Consider the following 24,527-nt stretch of genomic DNA (forward strand, 5'->3'; position numbering starts at 1 on the left):
TATGTTTCAATAAATTAAACAAAATTGAATCAAATCTTATAATTGTACAGTTTTTTTTTTTTGCCACTTCAGATGGTTCTTCTCATTTTATAATGACAATTTATATTCATATAGCATTTTCCTCACGTCAGTTCCATGAAGTAGCTAAAACAATTACATTAGACCCATTTGACTTGCCCAATCTCACACAACTATTCAGAATAGATACCTGCCTTAGGCCTTTTTACACCCAAAACAGCTTTCTTTCTGCTCTCCAAGCTATCTATCTATAACTTAGAAAAAGAGCTAATGAGAGCAGAGTATTACTGCATAGGTAATACTCTGTCTCAATGAGATCACATTTAGAATGTAGTTTTTGTGAGGCTGTGGTGTGGGCAGACTTAAGACAATATTGTATACAGTAACAATGAGATTATGGAATGAACAACTGAAATTTCAGCTATTTTCTTTTTTTTTTTCCTATTTATTTATTTATTCTTTTTATTGACAGAACCCATGCCACGGTAATAATTTCAGCTATTTTCAACAATGAGGCAATTCAAGGCAATTTCAATAGATGTGAGATAGAAAGTGCCATCTACATCTAAAGAATGATGTGGATCAAATCATAGCATTTTCACCTTTTTGTTGTTTATTTGTTTTTCTTTCTCCCTTTTGATCCGATTTCTTTTTTGTGCAGCATGTGAAATATGGACATATGTTTATAATAATATTATAAATGCTTAACCTATATCACATGCTTAACCTATATCAGATTGCTTCTTTCTTGGGAAGAAGAGAAGGAGAAGAGAGGAAGAAAAATTTGGAACACAAGGTTTTGCAATGGTGAATGTTGAAAACTATCTTTGCATATATTTGGAAAAATAAAACACTATTATTAATGAAAAATATTGTGTTCAGTTCTGGATATCACATCAGCATCCAGAAAAGGGTACCCAGGATGGAGGATGATGATGTGTGTGTGTGTGATATCATATAATATACATATGATAATTAAATCTACTTTTGATGGAAGAGGGAGAAATCTTAATGATTAGAACAGTCTAAATATAGAATGGGCTTTCTTAGGAGGAGGACCTTCAAGCTGAGTTTGATTAGTTAGTATTAGGGTAGGGAATATTATTCAGGCATAGGTAACCTTTGCTGTCCTTTATATCTCAGGGTCTATAATTCTATGATTATATGTAAGAATTGTAAAATCATTAACGACAAGACCATCTCACAATAGTGCATAAAATTCTTTATTTAGAACAATAAAGTATATGTATATATAATGTAATTTCAAATTCAAACCAGTATAAAAAAAAAGAGTCAGGACATAAACCTATTTTAAAAAGTACACATACGGTATATACACATACACATCACATTTTACAAACTTCTTTGATTTAATTAACCTTCAGTCATAACAAACTATGCAAAGTAGTGTTGACATACATTTACATTAGAACTCCAATCTAAAACAGAACCAACAATATACCTGTGCATCCATCGAAAAAGAATCAGGGTCCTTTTTTTCAAGCACACTCATTGCAAAATCATGGCAAGTGGATATTGTGTGCAATCCTACACTAGCACTTGATAGTGTAGGAGACTAGGATTTTCTGACTGGGGAGATATTGTGAATCTTGCAGCTCATGAGTCAAATAACTGAAAATGGCACTGTGTTGTTAGATCTTCTATTCAACAGCTCCTGTGCTTAAAATAATAATAATAATAATAATAATGTAAAGAGAAAGCAACCATAGCGTGTATGTACTTGGTGATCGTTATCAGAAATACACAAATATCTACATAATTATATAGATAGATGTGCATTTTTGCTTAGTAAATATTTCAGGATCTCAGAAATGGACTTTTTACATGAATAATTGCTTGTAAAAAGCCCTCATTGTGAAATTTAAATACTCTTATTTGTCTCCTAGAACAAAGTATTACCAATTCTAATGAATATGTAATTCAATATTATAATAATGTTCCTTGGAGCACTCAAGCTAAAAAACTTTTCCTCCTCACACCTTCTATGGTACCTGGCACATAGATGCTTAAAAAGTGTTTATTGATTAATTGACTGATTCTAAGGGAAGTTTCAAGGTAGCACATTCTAAAATTATATTAAGGATGAGTTGACTTAAAAAAATTCTCTCATTTCCCCATTTGAAAAAACAATAATAACAAATGGCCAGAAAAGTAATTTATAGATTGGTCTGTCCCAAATTGATTTTAAAATATCTTCTGGCATTTTGGATTTTATGTACACCCTACATTTTGGGCTCTTAGCTTTTTTAATAAAATAAAAATGTTGAAATGCATAATTTGGTGAGTTTCCAAATGTTAAACATACATTAAAGCAACTCTTCCTGACTGCAGCATCTGAAGTGTACTTGAATATCATGATGCATTTGTAGGAGGTGATCCAAATTGTTCATTCAAGAAGAGTTGAAAAGCCATCACTTGTGCAAATACTTATCCAATTTATCTTAGGTAAAGGTGAATATCTTGCTTTGACTAATGGGCCCTGCTTACATTCTAAACAAAACCAAAAATGATTCTGGAAGGTCATCATTTTATATAAGCTCCAATACTGAATACTATACATGAAATTGTCATCTCTATTTTTCTTTCCTTGTTCTATGTTAAAGACAAAGAAATGTGGAAGGACTAAATGTGCCAGTAAGAAGAAATGTGGGTGACACACCTTAACTAGAGAAATGTTATGGGGACAGCTGTGAATGTGAAATGAATTTTTTTCTACTGCAGGTTTAAAATTAGATTAAATCTTGTTGATAAAATGCATCACAAGAATCTTCCAAAACACTTTGATTTACTAGAAACAATCTAAATCTTACCTAAAGGAAACTTTTTTAAATGACATTTTATCTTATAGCATGGCATGACACTGATTAGTTCAATAACCAAATGAATAGAAGTAAAAATGTTTCTGATATTTGAGATTGACAGTGTATTTAAAAAAGTGTACTTTAGTGTTCATTCTGGATCATTTGGATTTCACTGCTCAAGAACCATTTAGTCATGGGGCTGATTTCTTTACAATCTAGGTTTCTCAAAATAAGGTGCAAAGCTTTAAGAGTCATATACGAAGATCTTCAGACCTTCTGAAGCTACTTCAAAAGACAATGTAATGATGGGATAGGAATGTAACAGGAAATCGCAAGGTGCTTTCCCAGACATAGATGCCAGCTAATTCCAATAATGCTGTGTGCTCTCTATTTGGTCAACTCTGAACTATAATAATGAAGCTATACATTTGCTCTACAGACAGGCATGTCACAGCTTGTGCCCAACTAACTAGCATCAAACAATTATACTCAACATTGTTTTACTGTTAAATTTATCTAACTGTCTTCTAAAGCTTGGAGAATTGGGCAGTCCATATAGTATTGCCCAAACTGAAGATTCCAACCACCACAGAGACTTTCTGACATTTTGATACAAAGGAAGGAAAACAATGACTGTTTCATGCCTTTTCTGGGTCAAGAGGCCAGTTTGTCAGTGGCCAGTCTATGAGGATAATTCATCATTATACTGTTGCTCCAATCATCAGCTCGGAAGGATACACTTTTGGCTCCATTTATAGCTTTGTGGCACATTAAATCATTTCTCTCTTTCTCTCTCTCTCTCTCTCACATACACACACACACACACACACACACACCCAAGAGGAAAAAAAAAAAAACCTAAGAATTAATTGTTCATTGGCTTTAATGAACTGTCTGCCTTTAGAAGATGGAACATATTATTAGAAAGTCTTCTCAAGACACTTAAAATCCTAGCTTAAAATTACTAAGGGTCCATATTATGAAGGGCTCTGGTATAGGGAGGTTGGGTGGTTGATTTGGTACTAGACTTGGAGTTGGGAAATCCTGAGTTCAAATTACATCCCTGACACTTGCCAGCTGTGTGATGCTGGGGCAATTATTAACTGCTATGTAAAGGTGCAGATTTTGTTCTAAGAATCCCCAGTGCTGACAAAATCACTATCCTTTGCCCTTCTTAGCAACACTTGCCAAGTTTCTCCAAAATATGCCCTAGGCAGTCATATGTTTTCTACAGCAAGCCAACATGCAAAACTAAATAAAGCTTTAAAGCAAAACAAAACAAAACAAAAAACTCTCTCAATTACACCCTTAATGAATAGTGCCAGATCTTAAATAAATGGATATTTTGAACATGACAAAGACTATGTTACCAATAGCTAAAGTTTCTCGATTTCTTGTTCTTTTGCAAAGGCCAAGGTTTTGAAATCAATGTTTAGGGTTGTGTTAGGTAATGAATATTCTAAGCCACATCCATGTTCCTCCCATAGCTGCAGTTTTAAGTGGGATCTCCATACATTCAGCAGTTTCTCCTAAGCCTCTTTTTGTGTAAGGTTTCTAGAATATATGTATATAAAATGCTCTAATATATTTTGGAAACATATCTATACACACCATAGTGGTTATCAAAAAAGGGCGGATATCACCAGGGGCACCAAATGTCTTCTTCAGGTTGGCCCTTCTGATATTCAGTGCTGAAAGCTTCTTCATATGATCACTCTTTCAGAGCTTCTCCATGTGATAGTATCACCAGTCTAATTCAATATTAACTTCCCCTGCATGGACAGCATGGACAGCCAACCATGTCAGATTATCCGGTAGGCTTTTTTTTTTTTTTTTTTTTTGAGATGGATAAATATGATATTCATTGGGCAGAGAAAAAGACTGGTTTCATGTCATGTGGTCCAAAACATGAACCTAGGTTCTGTAAGACTAAAGGCTGGCATGCTACCTTCTGCATCGCTCAGATTTCCCCTCTTCCCATAATAGAGTGTCTTTAAAACTGCTTTTTATAGCTTCTCTTTCATTTTTTTATCTCCACAATCCAAGCTTGAGGCCATTTCAACAGACCAGGTTAAGCTGTGGGATGCAGATGGCAATTGAAGGATTAGAACATATGGATGTTTGGTAAACTACAGTTGTTGGAGGCATGCGGATGGTGCATGGAGTCCAGGGAATGCAGGTTCCTTTCCCGATATGAGTTACCAGTTCTAAATGAGACGGCAAACCCCCAAATTCTTAAAATAGAGTTTTGCTCCATGCATATTCTTCTTTGCAGATGATTAATTCAGCGCTGGTTTCACAGTAAGACACTTTGTCCCCATTTCTGAATCATCATTATGGAGTCATGGGTTGCAAGTACAGACAGAGACTGAGTCTGTCACTCCAGACAGAATATGAATTTGCTTAAAGCTGCTTCATTTATGAAGCAAACATAAAACTGTTACCCGCCTAGAGGAGAAGGAGGAAAGAGAGAAACATTGTAGTATTTCTGTTTTTTCCATTCTTTTCATTCTTGATTCAGAAGCAGTCAGAAAAATCTTTGTCAAAGTTATTGTACAAGGTCAGCAATCACTCTGGCTCTCAGTTTCTTCAAAAAGAGCTAAGCTAAGAAATATCTGAAGGTATCACCAAAAGTCTTATGCAGATACACATAGACATAAAAGAAAGGGAGAGGGGAAAGAGTGAAGGAGTAAAAAATGTGTGTACAAGAAAAGAAGAATAAAATATCTCTAAGAAAGAATGCCAGAAGATCATCAAATCAGTTTCCTTAGATATTACTCAGAAGATGCCAGAGCCTGGAGGGATTACTTAGCCTGATCTAGACAATATTTCTCCCGCTAAATCAATTCAATAAATATTCATACCCCTATTTTGTGCAAGGTACTAACACAGTGCCTTGAAATTCTAAGATTTAAAAAATTCTAAATATAAAAAAGAGTGAGGAGGACAAGATTGCTAAGAAGTCACGGGATGAATTGAATATTGCCTTCAACATTTACTACCTATTTGACAATGTTATTGTTTAATCATTTCAGTCACATTCAATTCTTTATGACCACTTTTTGGGGTTTTCTTGGAAAAAATAATAGATAACTGGCCATTTCCTTCTCTTCAGCTCTTTTTATAGATGAAGAAATTAAAGCAAATTTGCCCAGGGCCACACAACTAATTAGTGTCTGAAACCAAATTTGAACTCAGGTTTTCCTGATTACAGGCCTGGCACACATTGTACCACCAAAGCTACTTCCAACAATGACATTTGATCAGAATTAGATCTTGACTTAAAATTCAACACTTCTTTTACTGTACTATCTATATATCCAAGTCTTGGACCAAAATGAAGGAAGGATGAGTACTGGTCTAAGATTGGTACCTCTCAATAAAATCTCTGATAGAAAAATGTAGATTTCATTTCTTCAGTCCCCAGAAACACCTAAGAAAAGAGCTGTCTGAGGCAAAGAGATCTACTGAACCATACCTGAACCTACTGCAGCAGTAGCTGATCCAATATTTGTGTGGAGAGTGGGGGGAGAAACAGAAAATCAGATAGCGATTCTGATTAAGATTCTCCCGGAGTCCTGCACCATGGTAAATTTTGTCATGAGGCAGCATGCTTATATTTACTAAAGTGTGGAAATCATACTTCTTCAGAATGGTTATGAACTATAGAATTTTGGGTTCACGTTTGACGTTTTTCAACTCTGATTCAATGTATTTGTATTTCCTTTTCTACCACTCATTATGTGTTTGTAAAACTTCTAAGTCATTCTACAGTAAGAATCTATAATTTGAGTCAGAGAATGTGGGTTAAAATCCCACTTCTGGTACTTGTGTGACATTCTGGTTTATTGTGAGGATCAAATGAGATAAAATACAGAAAAAGCACTTAGCATCGTACTTTGCACATAGCAAGCACAAATCATAGTTTGATTTATTTGGTTGACTGAACATATAGAGTTAAGAAATTAATGGGAGGGGGTGAAGATATTGGTAATGCAATTAAATGTTAAAAATGGTCACACATTTCTTTTAGAGAGCTAGTTGGTAAGCTTTTACCAGCATACCCCTGATTAGTAGCATGCTAACTTTAATTCTAATTCTAAGTGTTTATTCTTTCCCTCCTCTCTGTAATTAGGCTCAATGGAACAGCATACTTCTTTGACCTTTGGTCATTCAGGTAGGCCCTGAACTAATGTGCTCTCAAATTTTCTTAGTTTTCATGGCTAAGAAAAGCTATGATATTAGTAATAGTAATAAGAGCTGACATATATATCCCCTTAATGTTTACAAAGCTCTTTATACATTACTTCATTTGCAGACTTTTAAAAGGTTTTAGACTTTGGTAAGTAATTAGGTTAAAATGTTTACTATTTGCTAACAAGCTACCCAATCTTAAAATCCTACCATCTCTCCCTGACTCCTTAATTTATTACCTATTCCCAATCTAGGCTGAGCTAAGGGTTTCACAAAGGGTGTCACTGGTTTCTGCGGGTCTGACTTTTTGAATGAATATGGTTCTAGTTTCCCCATGGCAGTAGGGGAATTGGGCTTGCTTTATTCTGATTCTCAAGTTGTTAAATTTGCTTAAAAATAGTCCAGCCATTTCCTAATTGGTTGCTTTACACTGTCAGAAATTCAAAAAATCCTAAGTTTGAATCCTGTCTCCCACATTTATTAGCTGTTACCCCAAAGCAAGTCATTTGCCTCAGTTTCTTTAAAATAAGAAAAACAACTCTCAACTTAACAATTTGTTGTAAGGTTAAAATGAGTTAAAATTTGTAAAATGCTTTGCAAACCTGGAAGTGCTATATAAATGTTTTTATTATTATTATTAGGCTAAATATATAAGGGAAATAGTTGAGGAAGAAGTAGATTTTTAGGGGGAATAAAAAATTTGGAATTAGAGAGAAAGAAAAGAAATCTTGGAGAATAGAAGACCCTTTACCCTCAAGTGGGCAGACTTTGATAGCAAAAGGAAAAGAAGATTGAATGTAAATTCAAAAGCCCGAGATCAAGAAAAGTTGTTTTTAATTATTTAATATTGCTGTTGCTATTAGAATATAAGTTCCTCAGGAGTTGGGAATGTCTCCAGTGTCTCTTCTGGTGACTGTCACATGCTTAAATGCTTGGTGATTGATTTTTTTTTTTTTTTTAAGATAAGAAGACTTAAGTATGTTGAGAACTAATTGAGAATAAGCTCATGGAAAAGATTCTACTTCACTATTAAGTACCTGCTATGTATATGAATATGAAGCAGCTATAAAATAATTCATGGAAAGCTGTCCCTGAAGACAGCAATTACTGGGGTCAAATTCTTGTCTCTGACATAAATTGTGTGACCCTGGACATGTAAACTAAACTCTCAGTGCTTTAGGCAACTCCCCAACATCATAAGTTACAAAATTCAGAACATATCTTCCTATATTCTATTGGATAAGTCAAAGGAGGAAGGTTTAATTACAAACAAGGTTCTGGAGAAGACGGGCAAGAACAAGATCCAAAATACAAATGGAAGATTTAACTTTACAAGAGAGACATATCTTTTCCCCTTAGTCTAGAGGGAGACATCTAGGTGTTCACAAGATTACAGCAAATTGAATGCTGAACAGATTTGATTATTTTTCTGTAAGAGAGAAAATTTATAAGAAGAGAATGGGACGAGGATGGCAACAATTTAGAATTTATTGTGTATATTACAGTGATTGTTCGGAAATCAACAGGAGATGGGGAGAAGGCGGAGGATAGACAAATAGCTATGAAGTAAAAAAGAGACAGAATTAACTGGTCACTGGCCAAGTCTGTAGCACTGTGTCTTCCTCCCATGGTGCTCTGGGGCCTGGGAGGATGATCCAAGAAAATAGATGGGGAAGTAAATAGCCTAAGAGTTAAATCAATCCAATTTCTCTCTATTCCTTGACCCCAGTGTTCCCTCAACCAGACTCACACAATACTCAGTTCCAATTAAAGTGGCCTCCTAGGGTTTTTGTCATCTTTGTGTCTCTGCACAAGCAGACCCCTATACCTGGAATGCTACTCCCTCCTCACCTCCACCTTTTATAACCTCTCATTTCCTTCAAATTCCAGCTCTGCAGCCACCTCCTACATAAGGCCTTTCCTAATCTTTCTCCCTCCTGAAATTATTTTGTATTTACTTATCTATGTACATAAAGTCATAGATCAAGAACTAGAAAGGAAGTTTAGAGGTCATTGAGTCCAACCATTTTAAGCTCTTGAAAGGTGAAATGACTTGGCCGTAGTGATGGAGCTACTTTGTAACAGAGTCAGAGATCCAAACTCCCCTTCTGTGCTCTAAGCTCAGGGTTCTTTCCTCAGCACTACACAAGCTAGAACTTTGTAGCAATTCCCATTGCTTTGGTGTAGTGAGTACCTAAATTGTTCTAGTGAATAGGATTGGATTTTGGATCTGCCATCATTTTGTTTTCAAAATATTCTACATTATAATTGAGCACACTTGCTTTTATCAGGGAACACATACTACCTGGGAAGGGATCTTTTGACTATTGTAGCATCTGCATGGAAATCAACCACCTACCTATAAATTTATCATTCTCCTGCTTAGAGCTCTTATCTAGTTCCTAGTCCGTTAAATCTTAATGCTCTTTCTTTAGAGGTATTAATAAGAGAAGATGTAGCAATATTACTTATATAAAAACCAGCCACTAATTAGGACTATATTTGCCTAATATTCATGACTCCAAGCTCATAAGGAACAAATTAGACATGCATGACTCCAATAGGGAACAGCTTGAGTTTTAAAAATTATATTTAATTAAATCAAGGACCTTTTAAAATCCTGAATGTTAGCATTGGTCAATGGGAGGGTAGATATTTTTTGTTAAGACTTTCATCTTGTCATGAAAAACTTACCGTTGTGCAAAAGTAACAGTGTTGATACCAGCAACAGTTACACTTCTTGAAACTCTCTCTCTTTTTCTTGCAACATACTGGGGGTAAAAAAAACACACACACACACACACACACACACAATAGAAAATGCTTATTTGCTTTTGGCTGGAGATTCTGGAGAACACCATGAACTGATTATTGGGGAAGTTTTTATTTACTGTGGGCTTAAGCACAAAAGATTGCAAAATGCAGCAAGCTACAGTTTGCTCTGAGTTAAAATCCCCGTTTGCCATTCTGTTAATATTTACTGATCACCTACAATAGGCTGCAGAGTAATCTAGTCACCTTGGGTAGGCAAAAGAGACAATACGTGATCCCTGTCCTAAAGGACATCTGGAAAGGCTGTGTGTTTGTGTGTGTGTGTGTGTGTGTGTGTGTGTGTGTATGTACATTTAAGAAGCCATCATTAGTATAGGCAACTCCCAGTAGGAAAACTTTCTTCATTAATGCAGATTGGCACATATTCTACAAATTATATATTCTTAGGCACTAAATGACTTAACCAGGCAACACATGGAGTACAGTGGAGAGGCTAGCCTCCTCCCTTCCAGATCAGTTCTCCATTCATGCAGAGTGCCATTCTGTCTCACATATATAAAAATAAAAATTTCAATTATTCAAAAATGGAATGAAGAAAAAGGATGATTAGATTTGCACAGGGTTAACTGAAAAAGGCATCCTGGGGCAAATTCTGATTAAGGTCTTATAACAGGAATTCTTAATCTTCTTGGTGTTATGAACCCTTCTGGCAGTCTTACAAAACTTAGAATAATGTTTTTAAGTGTGTATGACAAAGTATACAGGATTTCAAAGGAAATTCATTATACTGAAATAGATATACATACACACATTTGAAATTCATCACAGACTCTGAGGTTAAGAACTTTCATTTTCTTAAAGGAAATGATAGGTTGTAAACTCCTTGAGGCAAGGTATTTTTTTCTTTGTGCCTCTGGTGCCTACCTCGTTGATATGCACAAAGCAGGTAGCCACAAAATATATACTGAAGTGGATACTGAAAGATATAGATATATAATTCAGTGCTCTATTCATTATACCAAGCTGCATCATAATGATGATGATGATAGGTCAATGGGAAGGTTCTTGTTATGATTTCCTTCTTGCAAAAAGCTTGTCATTGTGTAAAAGTCACAGACTTCTTGAAATTCTTTTTTTTTTTTTTTGTAACACACTGGGGGAATGTATTATACAATATAATGTAATAATATAGAAATATAATTCATGAAATTGATAAAATAACTTTATCTTATTAATTATATAAAATTCATTACACAATGAAGCATGTATATATTCATATTATTAATAATAAAAACCATAATACTATATTATAATTATAGCATTTATGATATCATAGTAAAATATAATATTATAGTATCTTATATTAATGATAGTACATATTACTAATTATATTAATAATGTAATGAAATTATAGTGTTTCTACTAAAATTATCTATTACTATATTATTATATTAAAGTATCACATAATTATTGTCATTATTATTATTATTAGAAATACAGAGCCGTTTTTAAGTTACTGAATAGGAAAGTGATATGGTCAAAGTGAGATTGAATTAGATTATTATGGAGAAGGCATACAGTCATGTAGGTTTGTGACAATGATTATTATGTACTAGGGTGGGGATTCAAGTCAAGGAAAAGCAGAAGCAGCAGTGAAAAACTTGGACATACAAAAGAGAAACAAAAGAGTCAAATATAACTCTTCTGAAGTTCTGAGATTATGTTTGAACTGTAGAAAGGAAGCTGATACACTCCAATCGCTGATAAGTTTCAAAGACCAGGAAGCCAGCAACCTATGACTAAGTGAGAGGTCAAGTTGTAAATGTGAATTCAGAAAGATGGTAAATGAAACTACATGAGACAATGTGAATGAGAAAGAGGTCATGAACACACACAGTCAGAGGATTTGCAGAATAGCAATAATATGTACATTTAATAAAATAAATTACCTAATCTCATTATCCTCTTCATTAATCTCTCTGTTGTCACCTTCCATTTTAAGACTCATTTGTTTTTTCTGAGAAAAGAATAATAAAATACAATCAAACATAGTTTTAAAGGTTGGAAAGTTATAGAAGTAAATGGCATGTATCTTTCATGCTCTTAATTCCAATGATTTTTTTTCATCATGAAACAACATTTTAAAAAATATTTATGTTAAAATTAAGAAAAAATACTACATTATTGATTATTTTTAAGATTTATTTGTTTCTCTTTGCTCAAAAAGTTACCAAACTGTGCATACCCTTTGATCCAGCAGTGTTACTACTGGGCTTATATCCCAAGGAGATTATAAGGAAGGGAAGGGGACCTGTATGTGCACGAATATTTGTGGCAGCCCTTTTTGTGGTGGCTAGAAACTGGAAACTGAATGGATGCCCATCAGTTGGAAAATGGCTGAATAAATTGTGGTATATGAATATTATGGAATATTACTGTTCTGTAAGAAATGACCAACAGGATGATTTCAGAAAGGCCTGGAGAGACTTACACGAACTGATGCTGAGTGAAATGAGCAGGACCAGGAGATCATTATATACTTCAACAACAATACTATATGATGACCAGTTCTGATGGACCTGGCCATCCTCAGCAACGAGATCAACCAAATCATTTCTAATGGAGCAATAATGAACTGAACCAGCTACACCCAGAGAAAGAACTCTGGGAGATGACTAAAAACCATTACATTGAATTCCCAATCCCTATATTTATGCCCACCTGCATTTTTGATTTCCTTCACAAGCTAATTGTACAATATTTCAAAGTCGGATTCTTTTTATACAGCAAAATAACGTTTGGTCATGTATACTTATTGTGTATCTAATTTATATTTTAATGTATTTAACATCTACTGGTCATCCTGCCATCTAGGGGAGAGGGTGGGGGGGTAAGAGGTGAAAAATTGGAACAAGAGGTTTGGCAGTTGTTAATGCTGTAAAGTTACCCATGCATATAACCTGTAAATAAAAGGCTATTAAATAAAATTAAAAAAAAAAAAGATTTATTTGTTTCTTCTGCGAAAAGAACAATAACAAATCATACAAAGGTAGTTTTAAAGGTTGGAAAATTACAAAAGTAAATGGCATATATTTTTCAAACTCTTAATGCCAACAATAATCTTTTTTTCATGAAATGACATTTCTTAAAGAGTTATTTTAAAAAAGAAAAAATACTGTATTATTTTATTGATTCAGTATTTTTAGACTTATTTGGTTATTTCTGAGAAAAGAACAATAACACAATCATACAGAAGTAGTTTTAAAGGCTGGAAAGTTAAAGAAGTAAGTGGCATATCTTCCATGTTCTTAATTCCAATGATTCTTTTTCTATCATGTAACAATATATTTTTAAAGATTTTAATTTAAAATTAAGGAAAAAAAATACTACATTATTGATTCAGTATTTTTAGAAACAAAGAGGCTGCATCAACACATTTAAAAATCTGATTAGGATTCAAATTAAAAGGTGTTTTGAAAATTGACAAGGAGCAACTTATAATATACCAAGAGATATACTAAGGGATGGAGAGACATAAATGAATATAAACAGCATATAAAAAATTTCTATTTGACTCTGAAATATTACTTTAAAGCAAATATCTTTTGAAAATTCAATTCAGACATATTAGAAATATCCTTCATCCTCTAAGCATATACCAGGAGAGAATCTTTATAAATATGGCAGGTGGCAAAAGAGAAACTCACTTGAGTTTAAATATGTGTCACATAAAGAATGCAAGTAAGGAGCCACTAATTTACTTGGTAGCTTTCATTTTGCACAAAATAGTGGCTGACTGGTTAAGCCTTTATTGAGATGAACATAAATAGTAAATCAGGGAATTCCTTACCTTCCAGTATAAAACTCCCAGAACAAAGCCAATTACAAGAGAAAAGAATGACGGCAACACAATGGCTACCCAATGCACACTTGAGTTTTTATCAGGTCCTGATGACTTCCCTGTGTAATATAAAAAAAATGCCATGTTAAAGACATGTTGGAGATTGTTCCACCATGATGGAGGTAATTACTAATTTCCTTAGGATATTCTAATTTAATTATGTTTAAAGTTTTAAAGATGATTTTTCTATGAAAACATGAGGTTCAGGTTACCTACCCTTTACCCACACAAACTTGGGGCATACAAACCATTATTAAACTTGGAATTCATCATACAGGTGATTCATTAATAATCACAGTCTTAGAAATTAGAGGCAGAAGGCACTTTAGAACCTATCTGTTCTGAATCCATCAATTTATAAATGGGGAAACTGATACCAGATAAGAGACTGGAACTTAATTACATTGGTGAGAAGCAGAGGCAAGATTTCAACCACTATTTATTGACTATCTAGTTGGGTTTGGATCTGCCTTGAAGCCTATTAGATTCTTCCATGGTATATTTTTGGTAGAAACTCAGTATTCTTGGAGAAACTTGTATATCCATGGTGTAGGAATGCCTGCTGCTCATGAAAATCCTGATGGCCTGGCACTCTGTTTGACATTAATTCCCAATCACTAATGAGTATAAAAATAGTAATAAAAATAAATGACATTTATATAGCACTTGATATGTTATTCTAGTTGATTCTCACAACAACACAGTTTATTATTATTATTATCTCCATTTTACAGAGAAGGAAACCAAGGCAAGTAGAGGCTAAGAATATGCTCAAAGTCACATAGCTAATAAATAAATGTCTGAGGCAGAATTTGAACTCCCTTACACCAAGTCTAGTGTACCACTTAACTGTCTATGATAGAATTTAAATAGCATTTCAAGATAAATTAGCTCATTTTATCCTCAAGACAACCATGGAAGATAAGCTTTATTAGTATGCATTTTACAGGTGAAGAACCTGAGACAGACTTGACCAGTATCATCCTGTTTATATTCAGTTGGATTTGCACTTAAGTATCACAGACTCCAGGTCCAGCACTTTATCCAGTAAGCAACTTTTCACACTTTATTAAGGTGAAGGATTAGAGAGATTCAAATGCCAAGGAGACTTTGGAATAATATGGACTGTCTTTGCCAATAAATATAGATCATCTCAGAGCACAAAGGAGTGTTCCTATCCATGTCCCTCCACGATTGTACTCCTGAGCTTTCCTTTTAGTCAAGCCTGTGGCAAAAAGCTCTTTTCCCATGTTTTCCACATGGTATCCCACAGATACATCTCAGCACATTTCTAAAAAGTTTTCACAGAAATGAGAAAGTAGAGATCTTGGCATCTTGACACTCTGCCCTCAGGAGGAATAAATCATTCCCAAATAATTAAAACTGATGTTAAAGGATGCCTATGGCTCTTGACTGAGAGGGAAGGAAATGACTTTCACTTCAAGAAAACGATTTAATTTGGATGATTTGCAAATTTCTTGATCAGCATCCAATTTCACTTTGGCAGGACTCAGACAGCTGTTTAGCAGTAAAGCTTGAGTTTGGGTTTCAATAAGCAGCTCTGCCACAGCCAAAACTGAGTGGAAAAGGGAATTCTTTATGTAGCCCTCAGAGCCCATAAAAAAGCAATAATCTTGCAAATGGACCATATGTGATCTTTGCCTAGATAGCAGTACTATGACCAAAGGCACTCCCATAAAATGGGGGGGGGGGTAATAATAATAATAACCTGTTTGTGTTGTTGTGAGAATCAACTAGAATAACCAAGGAAGAAAGGAAGGAAGGAGGAAAGGAAGGAAGGAAGGAAGGAAGGAAGGAAGGAAGGAAGGAAGGAAGGAAGGAAGGAAAGGAAGGAAGGAAGGAAAGAAGAAAGGAAGGAAGGAAGGAAAGGAAGAAGGAAGGAAGGAAGAAGGAAGGAAGGAAGGAAGGAAGGAAGGAAGGGGAAGAAGGAAAGAAGAAAGGAAGGAAGGAAGGAAGGAAGGAAGGAAGGAAGGAAGGAAGGAAGGAAGGAAGGAAGGAAATAAGGATTTATTAAGCATCTACTATGTACCAACCACATGTCCTATCATATAGGCAAACATGGAGACCCCTTATTCATTTAGACAAGTGGCCACAAAGGATTGGGGTTCTAACCTTCTTCCAGGCTGAACTTGGGTGCTAATACTTACATGAGGTTCTTTCCAACCTCTGCAAAGGTTAAATACTGTCTGCATCCACCACCTAAAAAACCTTTTAAGATAAGGTGGTCTATTTTCTTTGTTCCCAGGGTCGGCTTGCTTCCCAGGAGAAAGTTTCTTGAGGTCAAGACATAAAGCTTCTCAGTAGAAAATAAAGGCAGAGACACTTTTGGTTTTGTCTTTATGTTCATAACTGGCATCTATCTCCCTTAGACATAAGCTTTCTGAGGTCAAGAAATGTGCTACTTTAGTGCTCAATGCCTGATGACTAGCACCTATCTTTCAAGTAGAAAGGAAGTTGTATGAGGGAGGGAAGAAGAGAGGGAAAGAGGAAGGAAGGAAGGAAGGAAGGAAGGAAGGAAGGAATAGAAGAGGGAGGGAAGGAGGGACAGAGGGAGAGAGGGACAGAGGGATGGAGGGAGGGATAGAAAAGTGAGAGGGGGAGAGACGGGGCAGAGAGGGAAGGAGAGAAGAAAAGAAAAAAAAGTAAGGAAGGGAGAGAAGGAAGAAAAGAAGGAAGGAAGGAAGGGAGAAAAGGATGGAAGGCAGGAAGGAAGGAAGGAAGGAAGGAAGGAAGGAAGGAAGGAAGGAAGGAAGGAAGAAAGAAAGAAAGGAAAGAAAGAAAGAAAGAAAGAAAGAAAGAAAGAAAGAAAAAAGAAAGAAAGAAAGAAAAAAGAAAGAAAGAAAAGAAAGAAAGAAAGAAAGGAAGGAAGGAAGGAAGGGAGAGAAGGAAATAAGGATTTATTAAGCATCTACACTATGCTAACCACTTCACTAATATCACCTCATTTAATCCTCACAACAATCCTGAAAGATAGGTAATATTACTATAATCCCCACTTTACACTTGAAGACACCAAGGCAGAAGATGGTTAAGTGATTTGTCAGCATCACAGAGCTAGTGAGAATCTGAAAAAGTAGGCTTTATGAAGGAAGGGATTATTTTATTCTTGCCTTTGTTTCTACCCCCAGCACAGAACCCAAAGTTTAGCAAATTTTTATTGAAGTGACATTAAAAATCAGCCCTCAAGATGTCTTTTTTATGAAGTTTTACAAAAAAGTACATAAACTCTGAATTTTGAGATGCCAGGAATTTCAGACAAAGCAGCATATTCTTCATGTGGGTAATTAGTAAGAAAGCAAAGAGCTCAAGATCTACATTAATAAGTACAAATGACCACCAACAAGGCTGGCATAGTCTCACATTATAGAATTTCCTCATTCACACAAAAACAGGATGAAACACAGAAAACAACGTGTAAACAAAAGGCATCTTCTCCAAAAGGATTTGTGTTCTTTAAGGTGTTACTAAGATTCTCTAACTAGAAAAATCACTGGCAGTTTCATAGTCCAAATTACACTAAAGGGCAAGTGCATTTTGAAAGGCCAGGAATGATTGTTCACATGCTGAGGAGCATCAACCCAAAGGACAGTAACCCTATTTATTAGTGAGTTTTCCCAATTATGGGACAATCTCATTTAAAGCTCATGCAAACTCCTATGGAGGCTAATTGGAGCCATGCATGCATCAAATCAGGTATTCATACTTACTATTACTGCTACTGCTGTCATTCCTAAGGGAGCTGGCTGCAACGGGGGGTAACAAAAATGGTTTTGTGACATTGACCCTGAAATCTAAATAGAAAGCAACAATGTGTCAGTGTTGCATAGCGACTTACGTGTATTTCAGTGTTCCTTAAAGGCGAAACTCTAGACGACAAATTAGGTACTGTTGTGCTGGTCTGGAGTCTTTGGATCAGACTTAGAGCTTCAAGGGACTCTAAAAGCCATTGAGTCCAACACCTCATTTTATGGAGAAGGAAACTAAGGCTCTAGAGATTTAGAACTTTTTATTATCTAATTACACTGTTCTACTACATGAAAAAACCCACCATAATCATTATGAGAATCAGCATAGATAATTTACCCATCAGTCAAGATTTTCAAAAATATTATATATTTTATATATTAAAAATATATTACCAACTTATTTATATATTTTATATATAAAATATTATGTACAGTATAATTTTATAAATATGTACATGAATATGCATGTTGTATATGTACATATTTACATTGTATATGTATGTGTATGTAGAGATGTAAAAGGATGTGTATATGTGTGTATATTTAAATGGTATATTTGTGTGTGTGGGTGTGTGTGTGTGTATAGACTGAATAGGTATGTGTGCATGTGTGTGTATGTATCTGTGTATATGTATATATTGGTGCATGTATGTATATGGGGATGAACATGTGTGTATATTATATATTAAAATATATAATATATATATATATATATATATATTTTTTTTTTTTTTTTTAAACACACACACATATATATATGTTTGGTTTTTTTTGGACACTGAGTCTCTGTACCTATCCAACAGCCTGGGTGGATAGAATAAAAGCTTCCTTATCTCAGAAGCAATATCATAAGGATGAGTATTAAAAAAGGTAAAGGTGACAAACCTGGATGGAAAGCCAAGATATTTACAATTTAAAAGGTAAACTCTAAGCTAAGAGGGGGTAGAGAAATAAGTGGCTTTTAAATATGTATGCAAGTCTTTCATTTTATTACGTTGGTTTAGAAACCAATAAAGTTACCGTTTTTTAATAATCTACTGTCATAGATGGCTGATCTAACCATGTATGTATGCATTGGCCATGTGTAGGTATGTTTACAGAGATACATATCTCTATAGGCATGGGACTGAGAAGCTGCTGTCAGAAAGTCTTTTTTTCTGACTTTCCTTCTTACCTTTCTCAGGCCTTATTGTTGAAGGCAGGACACAGTTGCTACGCTCAGGTATTTCTTCAAGTTCCTTGAAGGCATTGATGGATTTATTAAAGAAGCTAAAAAATTTTTCGGGAATGAACGAGCCTTCTTTATAAATGTTGTTATTTTGTTTTCTGAAATTCTAGAGGAAAAAAGCAATATTACTTGACATTACTCAAATGCTATTTTTGCTCAATGTAGGTCAAGGACATTGGTGGGTTGCTTATCTTCAAAGATTAAAGTGGGATGAGCCCTAGGATGCTAAAACTGCCACTTTTTCAAAGTTGCTTCAAGAGAAGCAATTTAAAAGAGAAGGCCTGATTTGGGGCCCAAGCCTGTTCATTTTGGTCTTTAATTGCTGACTATCCTCTGATTGTTTTACTTCTACACTTTTCTCCAAGTAAGCCTTTGGAGGCCTTCAGAACATGGTTGCCAACAAAGAAATGATCCTTAAAAGTAATGAGACTACTATTTGCTACAAAGACTCCTAATTTCTTTTCAAGGATCAATTCAATCTCCACCTTCTCCATAAAACCCTTTCAACTAATTAAAGCCTTTGAAATAACTTTTTTGTCATATTTTTATGTATTTGTATGTTATCTTTCCCTGTTTAGATTAGAAAATCCTCAAAACTCTGTACAGATGGAAATGATGAAAGTCTATCTTAGTTGGACTATCTGGTGGGATATGAGATAAGAGAAGGAATAAAACCATGGAGCAGAAATAAGACAAATAACAGGAAATGAAGTAGCAAGTCTAACTTTGTAAAGCCTTTCAGAAAACAGACTGCCTAGGCCTGGATCTTTAGGCTTCATGCCAATGCAAAGCTTCCAGAATCATAGGATCATAGTTTCAAAACTGTAAGGGATCTTATAGGTTATATAATGCAATCACTTTCACATGTGAGGAAACTTTGACTCTAAAAAAGCTAAGTGCCTTGTCCCTGGTCATATAGTAACTTTATTCTACCATAGTAACAGTAGCCCAAAAGCCCAAGATTTACCACTTTCTTTGTGACCTCAGGCAAATCAGTTTAACTTTTCTAGGTCTCAGTTTATTTATCAATAAAAATAAGAGACTGGACTATATAAGCTTTAAGGTCTCTTCCTATTCTGATCATCTCTGATCTTGGCAGACTCCAAAATAGGCATGGAGTTGTGATATCTCACTTGTCAAATGACCCAGATGGAGACAAAAATGGCCAGTCCATTTTTATAGTCTTCAAGAAGCAAGACAAAGATATTACTCCAAAATGGAACAATTGTATTATGGGAAAATATCAGAGCTAACTCTTCAATATAGAAAGTTTTCCATCCAAACTTAATTTAAAATAGCTGACTAATTTGGAAGCCTTCCTCAACCGAATTCCCAAAACAACAGCACAGGTCAGACTATCTTTATTTCACAGTGTGAGGTAATTCTGTTTCCAAATTAAGGGAAATAAACTTTAAAGAATTACTCTCTCTATAATTTTACACTACTCCCTCCTCTTCCCTTGCTATTCCTATAATTTTGTTAATGCAGAAAAAGATCTCTGAGGAAGGATTATGTTAAGGTTTATAATTCCAGAATAATTCCACTTATTAGCATTCATCACATCTTACAACATTCTGTTAAAACCCATGCATAAGCATGAAGCCACATACATAAATCCTCCATACTTTCAACCCCTTCTCCTATCCTACTCCATGTTGCAGAAAAACAAAAATCTACATTTCTCCCATTCTGGGGGGGTGTGATACATTACCTTATTTTTCTCTTCTAAGCATCCCATCAGGTCATCAATGATTTTTATGAGTTTATCAATGATTGAATAATTACTCAGACTACTGGAAATTTTGGAAAATCTGTATAAGAGGTTATTCAGGCTGGTGGCCAATTCAGGAACCATCAGATGTAACCAACAGTGATTAGGCTGCAAAGGAAAATAGATAAAACAAGATTAGATAAATGTTTCAGAGTCCCAGACTTTTACTCATCAGATGGGGAGCACTTAGGAAGTCCCTTGCCAGACTAAATCAGTCCCTCTATATAACTGATCAATCTTTTAATTAATCTATATCTTGTTTCAAGCTGTAAAAAGACATGAGAGTCAGCAGGGTATGGCATACATCTCAGCATCAGTAAGATTTGAATCTGCCTCTAACACACATTGACTGATTGACCCTGGGCAAGTCACATAACCCCAGTGCAGATGATTCTGTAATATTGCATATTGCATTGGTAGAGAAAACTTTATTATCTTGAGCTCCCAAAATCAAGAAGTCACAGATCAAGTTCAAAAAAATAGTGATCAATCAAGTGCTAAAGCAATAATCTGACCTTCAAAGATATTGGACAGGCAGTTTTCATATGAATAAATCAAAGCTATCTATATAGTCATAGAAAAAAATGCTCTAAAATCATAGAGAAATGTAAAATAAAACAACTCTGAAGAACCACTTCACATCTATCAGATTGGCTGATATGACAGAAAAGGAAAATTGTAATTGTTGGAGGGGATATGGGAAAATTGGGACACTGCTGATGGAGTTATGGACTGATCCAACCATTCTGAAAAACAATTTGGAACTATAGCCAAAGGATTACAAAACTGGGCACGTACCCTCTTTAATCTAGCAATACCCAAACAGATTTTTTTTTAAGGCAAATATCTGTTTGTAACAAAAAAGATTCAAAGCAGCTCTTTTTTGTGCTACCAAACAATTAGAAATAGAGATGTCTCTCAATTAGGGAATGGTTGAACCAAATGCTACTATACTATAAGAAATGATGAGCAGGATGAATTAATAAAAAATTGGAACAATTTACATGAATTAATGTAAAGTAAAGTAAGCAGAACTAGGAGACCAGTGTATACTGTAACAGCAATACTGTACAATGATCAACTGTCAATAATTTAATTATTCTCAGCAATATAATGATCCAAGATAAACCTGAGGGATTCACAATGAAAAGTGCTATCCAGTTTCAGAGAAAACACTGATGAAGTCTGAATGCAGATCAAAGCATATTATTTTTCTCTTCTTTTTTGGAATTATTTTAGGGGAGTTCTGTTTTCTTTCATAAGATGACTAAAATGGAAATAAGTTTTGCATGATTGCACATATATTACTAATATAAGCTTGCTTATCATCTCAAAGAAGAAAGATAAGGAAAGAATGAAAGAAGAGAGAGAATTTGAAAGTTTAAAAAATTTTTAAAGTAAATTTACAAATTTACAGGGAAAAATTATTCAAAAAGGGAAACGAACTAAAAAACAAAAATTAATAAATAAAACTAAAATATCTTTAAATATAGCTCTTCCCTTATATCTTTATAGCACAAATAACATGCAACTGAATTCATTAACCATTCATTAAATTTGAGTATTAGAAATATTCTCAGCAAAAAGTAAGTAAATGACATCATTACTGACTCCAAACAGTTAATAATCTTGTGATGGTAAAAAAAGACAAACATTTGAATCTGCATGTACTATGTATAGATCACTATAATAAGTATTGGGGAGAGGAACATATAAATCTAGTTCTTCTAGTCTAACCTCTTAATTTTAGAGGGGAATAAGAGGCCCAGAAAATTTAGGTAATGTATATAGCAATTAGCAGAAGTGAGATATGAACCTATGCCTCTGACCTCAAAATCAACATGTTTTCTACTGCATTCCATTGTTCCTGATCTTATGAAGTGTATCATCTAATATGTGAAACATGGAACACATTTACCAAACAATTGCAGTGGAAAAATAGTATTAAATGAAAAAGAGACATAGACAAAATAGTATGGAAAGAGGTAGAAGGTCATTACTAACTGGGTGAGGCAAGGAAGGCTTCATTTGAGAGAACAATATTTGCTTTGGGATTTAAAGGCTGAAAGAGAATTTAGTATATGGAAGATATTTCTTCATATCTATCATATCTGAGGAAGACATTTCCTTAAAGAAGAATGAGCTAAAGAATTCAAGTTAGGTGGAAATACTCAGAAGAAAATAATCAATACTGTCAAATGCTCTAAAGAAGTCAAGTAGGATGAGGATGAATATTCTATTTATTAAGAGATAATATTTGTAAAGCACTTAGCACAGTGCCTGGCACATAGCAGATGCTTAATAAATGCTTCTTTCTTCTTTCCTCCCTCTAATATGCTTTATTCAAAGTGATTTCTTTATATCTTCTATTGGATAGGTTTGCTCAGTGGAAAAAAAAAAAAAAACACTAGCTCTGAATTCAGAAGTTCTGGGTTAAAATTCTATCTCTGATATTTACCCTGAACAAGTTATTTCCCTGGACCTCAGTTTTCTCATCTGTCAAAAGAAGGGATGGCATTAACTAAGTGCTGCGGTCCCTTCCAACTGTATGATGCTCATAACACCCTTGTGAGAAGGGCAGAGAAAGTATCTTACTTGCTATTTTGAAGATGAAATGACAGCTGATAAGTAGTAGAGACAGCACTAGATCCTAGTCCTTCCAGTCCTTGGAGCTGGGAAGACCCAAGTTCAAAACCTGTTTTCTGATGTATGCTGGGCTGTGTGACTCTGGGCAACTCTATTAATTTCTCTATGTTTTAGACCACTTTCCAGGACCCTAAGCTACAGAGATAAAGCTGATCTACACAGGCAAATAAAGTTTTCTCAACTGAGAGTTCTCCATACTGATGAAATCATTGATCTAGTCTGTCCCACTCAAAGAACAGAGAACAATATAAATATCAAGTATAACATGTTTATGTATATATATGTGTATACGTATATACACACACATACAATATAAATATAAAGTTAGATCAAGTATCAAAATATACTTAAGCACAGACCACAAATATTGTCATTGGTTAGGACAGGGAAAGATGACTATTGGCTGGAGTGAGAGAGAAAGAATTTGAAAGGGACGTTGAAGTCATATAAAATTAATATTGTATTACTCATAGTTGCAAGTTTAAATAATTCTAAAATGATAAATCTTCCTGGAAAATGGAAAATGGTGGATTAATTCAAGTCTAATCAATTTAATTTCCTTGAATTAAGCAAACATGTATTAAGCACTTATTCTATACAAAGAAGTAATAACCACTGGGGAGAAAAAGATTACAAAAAGATACAATCACTACCTCCATGGAGCAAAGAGCTTAATGGGGCATATGTACAAATAACTGCAAACTAGGATAGGCTGTGATACAGGGAACAGAGAGATCTAGACAAAGGTCTCTAAGAGAACCAAAGAACCTTTGGATGGGGGATGGAGATGGTGAGGTATGGGATCATGGGATATGTCTTGGAGAAAATTGGATCTTGAAAGAAGACAAAAATGTAATGAGGACTTTTGGAATGGAAGGAGGCCTCCATGGATCCTTGAAAGGAACAGGATACAAGACAACAATTGGGGGGGGGGGGGAAGATCCCAGTCTTATTGGACTAGAATACAAGGTATATGAGGAAGAGGAGGATATAATAAAGAATGAAAAGGTATGTTGGAGTCAGACCATTTTTCAGTCATGTCTAATTCTTCATGACCCTATTTGGGGTTTTCTTGCCAAAAATATTAGAATGGTTTGCCATTTCCTCTTCCAAATCACTTTATATATGAGGAAACTGAAGCAAACAGAGTGAAGTGACTTGTCCAGGGTCATCTAGCTAGTAAATGTCTGAGGCTGGATTTGAACTCATAAAAATGAGTCTTCCTGATTGCAGGTTTAGCACTCTACCCACTGAACTATCTAACTGCCCTTAGATCATAAAAGCTCTTAAATTTCAAAAGGTCATATTGAAGAGTTCCAACATTAGAGAGTTGGAAGTACAGTCAGAAAGACCCAAGTTCAAACCCTACTTGTGATACTATGTGACATCATTTAACCTCTCTATGCTT

General features: G+C 34.8%; 1 protein-coding gene across 3 annotated transcripts in view; it reads right to left on the reverse strand.

Annotated features, from left to right (window-relative positions):
• Positions 1–4,660: 4,660 nt before the first annotated feature.
• Positions 4,661–24,527, reverse strand: part of KITLG (KIT ligand) — a 119,487-nt gene continuing 99,620 nt past the window's right edge. Inside the window, exons 4-10 of one of the 3 annotated variants that reach the window (XM_023504335.2) lie at positions 20,414–20,581; positions 18,649–18,808; positions 17,436–17,519; positions 13,657–13,766; positions 11,756–11,823; positions 9,729–9,805; positions 4,661–5,288 (exon numbers count right to left, since the gene is read on the reverse strand). In XM_023504335.2, coding sequence (XP_023360103.1) covers positions 9,766–9,805; positions 11,756–11,823; positions 13,657–13,766; positions 17,436–17,519; positions 18,649–18,808; positions 20,414–20,581 — 630 coding nt within the window. In that variant the 3' untranslated portion in view covers positions 4,661–5,288; positions 9,729–9,765. The remainder of the gene's footprint in view (positions 5,289–9,728; positions 9,806–11,755; positions 11,824–13,656; positions 13,767–17,435; positions 17,520–18,648; positions 18,809–20,413; positions 20,582–24,527) is intronic. The other 2 variants (XM_023504336.2, XM_031938816.1) reach the window with 2 other exon arrangements.

The sequence above is a fragment of the Sarcophilus harrisii genome, chromosome 5 (assembly GCF_902635505.1).
Source record: "Sarcophilus harrisii chromosome 5, mSarHar1.11, whole genome shotgun sequence".
Classification (NCBI taxonomy): Eukaryota; Metazoa; Chordata; class Mammalia; order Dasyuromorphia; family Dasyuridae; genus Sarcophilus; species Sarcophilus harrisii.